The sequence below is a fragment of the Chinchilla lanigera genome, unplaced genomic scaffold (genome assembly GCF_000276665.1).
Source record: "Chinchilla lanigera isolate Chin_1 unplaced genomic scaffold, ChiLan1.0 scaffold00006, whole genome shotgun sequence".
Taxonomy (NCBI): domain Eukaryota; kingdom Metazoa; phylum Chordata; class Mammalia; order Rodentia; family Chinchillidae; genus Chinchilla; species Chinchilla lanigera.
In genome coordinates, this window is record NW_004955407.1 from 35259594 (window position 1) to 35263471 (window position 3878).

Genomic DNA, 3878 nt, shown 5'->3' on the forward strand with positions numbered 1-3878 from the left:
GGTGCAGCAGCTGCAGGCCGAGGGGCTGAGCCCGCGCTTCCACCAGCTGGACCTGGACGACCTGCAGAGCATCCGAGCGCTGCGCGACTTCCTGCGCAGGGAGTACGGGGGCCTCGACGTGCTGGTCAACAACGCGGGCATCGCCTTCAAGAGTAAGGAGTTGGCGCTGTGCCTGCGGAGGCAGCGCTGCGGTGGGGCCCCTCCGGCTTGCGGGGTGCGGAACACCATCCCTAGGAGGAATCAGAGGCTGGGGCTGCGGCAGGAGCTGAGCCTGGAAGGGCTTGGAGTGTTTCCAGGCCTTGTGTTTGCCAGGCACCTGAACATAGTTTATGTGTGACTAAGGGTTAGGTCAGTTGGGTCAATTTTTAACTCATTTTGAGATAAACAGAAGACGCCAAGACACTGCTAGGCAAGCTTCACCCAGCCTCTCAGGTTGCCATATTACAGAAACAATAGTGCATTATAAACTAGGAGACTGACGCTGCACAACACTAAACTCAAACTTCCCTTAGAAGTGAGCAGAAGTCACACCTACTGTTTTTGGTTTTTTTTTTAAATGAAATCCGCCCAAAGGCTACACTCATTAAATCTGTTGTCTTTCTCTCCTAAAAGAGGCAGATCCGACACCCTTTCATATTCAAGCAGAAAAAACCATGAAAACAAACTTTTTTGGTACCAGGGATGTCAGCACGGAGCTGCTCCCTCTAATAAGACCCCAAGGTGAGTCTGGTGCTGACCTGTCCCCACCTGCTGGGACCTCATCTCCAGGCCCTGCTTCCTCTCCCTCTGCAGCTGCCGCTGCACCAGCCTCCTCACTGTGTCTCCACCCTGCAGGTGCAGTTCTGCTGTTTTGTCCTCACTTCTCTGGCCACTGGTGGTCTCTGTTCCCCTGCTCTTTGCATACCTACCTCTTCCTGGTCCTTCAAGTCTTGGTTGAAGTCTCCTCACATAAGCTCTTAATTCTGCCCCCACTCATGTGTTAGAGGCTCTTGGGATTCCATCCTGTCCCTCATCCCCACCCCATGATCTGATTCAGGATGCTAGAGCCTCTGTTGACACCAGTTCAGTAGAACCTCTTGTCCTAAAGTGACTCAAGCACTCAGCAGCTAGAACACTCCCAGGGTCCCCACACATATTCTGTCCACGCCTTTCCATCATCTCCCGTTACCCCTCAGTCTGAAACAAACATATCTGGACAATGCTCATCCTTCTCCCTAAATCATCTCAGCCACGCCCCAGCAAGCTGGCGGTGGCTTTGCTCTGCACATTCATAATCACTTACCGGGTCCTGAGATTGTACCCACTGAGTGACTTCAGGGTCTGGCTCACCCCAGCCCTGCAACAGGCAGCAGCTGTCAAACTGCACATTGCAAACATGCTAAGAGACCTTCCTCCTTGACGTGTTCCTTTTTCTGTATATGCTGTTGCCTGGGTACCCCAATGCACAGTCCTTCGGGAGACACTGCAAGCCCTTAGCATGGAGCATAGTGAGCTCTGTAGTCTGACCCCGCCTAGCTCCAGGCTCATTTTACCTCCCATCAACCTATGCTGTCCTTTTCACATTTTACTGTGTTTCTTCCACTATAAACTTCCTAGTGCTTCCCACACACATAGATAGCAGATGAACCACCGGTCATTGAACACGCCAGTAAAGGCAGCCAGTCAGTTTTCAAATGAATTAACATTGTGGTTTAAGTTTCAAAACTTACATTACAGCTTACTCTCAGCTCCTGTCCTGTTTCCCGTCCTGTCCTCTTAGCAGGTTCTACCACTTCTCAGACTGTGCTCACTAGCACCTCGAAGGGCAGCTGTTTTTAATGTCACCTGCCCAAAACTGGAAGGCTGGAATGGAACTCCTCAAGCAGCCACCACACTGTCCGCCTATATTCCTCTTAAGAGCCTTCCCACTAATGTCTTTGAAATGGAAATGTTCTGCTCTAAAAATCCCGGCAGGGTTGTTATTCACCGGTCTTGTGTACGCCTCTCCACTTAAGGACGTATGGTGTATTTTAGGCAGAGTGGTGAACGTGTCAAGCTCACTGAGTCTCGGAGCCCTTAAGAAGTGCAGCCCAGAGCTGCAGCAGAAGTTTCGAAGTGAGACCATCACGGAGGAGGAGCTGGCGGGGCTCATGAACAAGTTCGTGGAAGATGTAAGCACTGGGGTGCAGGAGAAGGAAGGCTGGCCCAACTCTACATACGAAGTGTCTAAGATCGGTGTCACAGTTCTGTCCAGAATCCACGCCCGGAAACTGAGCAAGGAGAGGAGCAGGGACAAGATCCTGCTCAATGCCTGTTGCCCAGGATGGGTGAGAACGGACATGGTGGGACCCTCGGCCCCCAAAAGCCCAGAAGAAGGAGCTGAGACCCCTGTGTACTTGGCCTTGTTACCCCCAGACTCTGGGGGGCCTCATGGACAGTTTATCTCAGAGAAAAAACTTGAACAATGGTGAGCTCAACTCACACCTCCACCCATGGTCCCATTTTGTACCACGGCCTGGTGTGACCCAAAGCACATTTACACTCTCCAGAATATCCCTATCCAAGAAAAAAATCCCCATCACTGGCTAAGTACTAATCTACTACTAATCTAATGGAGTAAGCTACTCACTGAGTGAATACTAATTCTGTGTAATCCTTTTGATATCCTCTGTGACACAGGAAGAGAAAAGGGAAAATTTCTAGAAATAACGAATTCAAATCAATAGATTAAATATTTCTTCATGAATGCCCTTTTCTGCAGATTGTTCTCCTGCTGACCCAGCTCCATCTAGGAGGTACGATCAGCATTAAAGTGAGGTCAAGAGCAGGGATGATGTAGCTCAGGGCTCAGCAAACTCAGAAAGACACAGACGGTATTACCTTCGGCCCTCTGTGCCACGTGGTCTGTAGCAGCGACTCAGAGCTGCTGTGCTGTGACAGGAAACCAGACACGTGACCACCCAGGAGCAGAGCTGGATGTGACCCCCGGGCTCCAGGTTGCCAGCCCCTTGGGAAACACAGACAACACCATGAAGACAAAGGCAGCTACCTGGTTCCTTTAAAAGCCTAAGTCATTGTGGAAGACAGCCAAAGGCAACATTTGGGGTATGAAGAGTGCATATATGGACCATTTGCCGTTTGAGGCTTTTTCTACCTTTTCTGTTTTTGGAAAAATTGTGAAAAATGAGGAAAGGTCAGGGTATCGATCAGCAGCAGAATACATACTTAGCATATGTGAGACCCTGAATTCAATATCCAGCATTGAAATAAAAATAAAAATCATAAGGCCTGGCATGGAGTTGCACGCCTGTAATTCCAGCACTTGAGAGGCTGAGGCAGGAAGATCGCTGTGAGTTTGAGGCCAGCCTGGGCTACAAAGTGAACTCAAGGCCAGCCTGAACTGCATAGTGAGACCCTGTCTCAAAAAGACAAAAAGAAATAGAAATCATAGGGAATTCCTCACTCTGCCTAATGAATGCATGACCTTAGGCAAGATGACTGCCTCTAGCTGTCTCAGTTTCTTTCATAGCCTGGAATGATAAGTCTTGATATAAGGTGCTGAAAACTGCCTGCCACATGACTACACATTATGTGAGAGCATCATACCTGCTGTCAGGCTAACACCCCCCTGGTGGTCAAGCGCAGCACATGTCCACTGCCTGTCACCTTGCTGGGCTCCAGGGGGCATCAAGTAGTGTGCCCTCTGTCCCCTCCTTCCCCAGGATCGCAAAATGCAGGACAAAGCTTCTACTGCCATGGTGTTTCTCACTCTCTACCAGCCATTTCCAGGCTAAGAGACATGAAAAGTGATCAGCCAGAAAACAAGGATGGAGCTCTTATTTTTAAAATGAGGTTTAGTTATAGTGTTCACACTTAAACAGAGCTGTTCATTTTCTCCC

At 49.6% G+C, this 3878-nt stretch overlaps 1 protein-coding gene across 1 annotated transcript in view; it reads left to right on the forward strand.

Moving 5' to 3' along the window:
* LOC102017540 (carbonyl reductase [NADPH] 1-like) overlaps window positions 1–3277 on the forward strand; it is a 3835-nt gene extending 558 nt beyond the window's left edge. Inside the window, exons 3-5 of the mRNA XM_005375980.1 lie at window positions 2–152; window positions 613–720; window positions 2014–3277. Of these exons, the coding sequence (XP_005376037.1) occupies window positions 2–152; window positions 613–720; window positions 2014–2450 (696 nt within the window). The 3' untranslated portion in view covers window positions 2451–3277. The remainder of the gene's footprint in view (window position 1; window positions 153–612; window positions 721–2013) is intronic.
* Window positions 3278–3878: the final 601 nt, after the last annotated feature.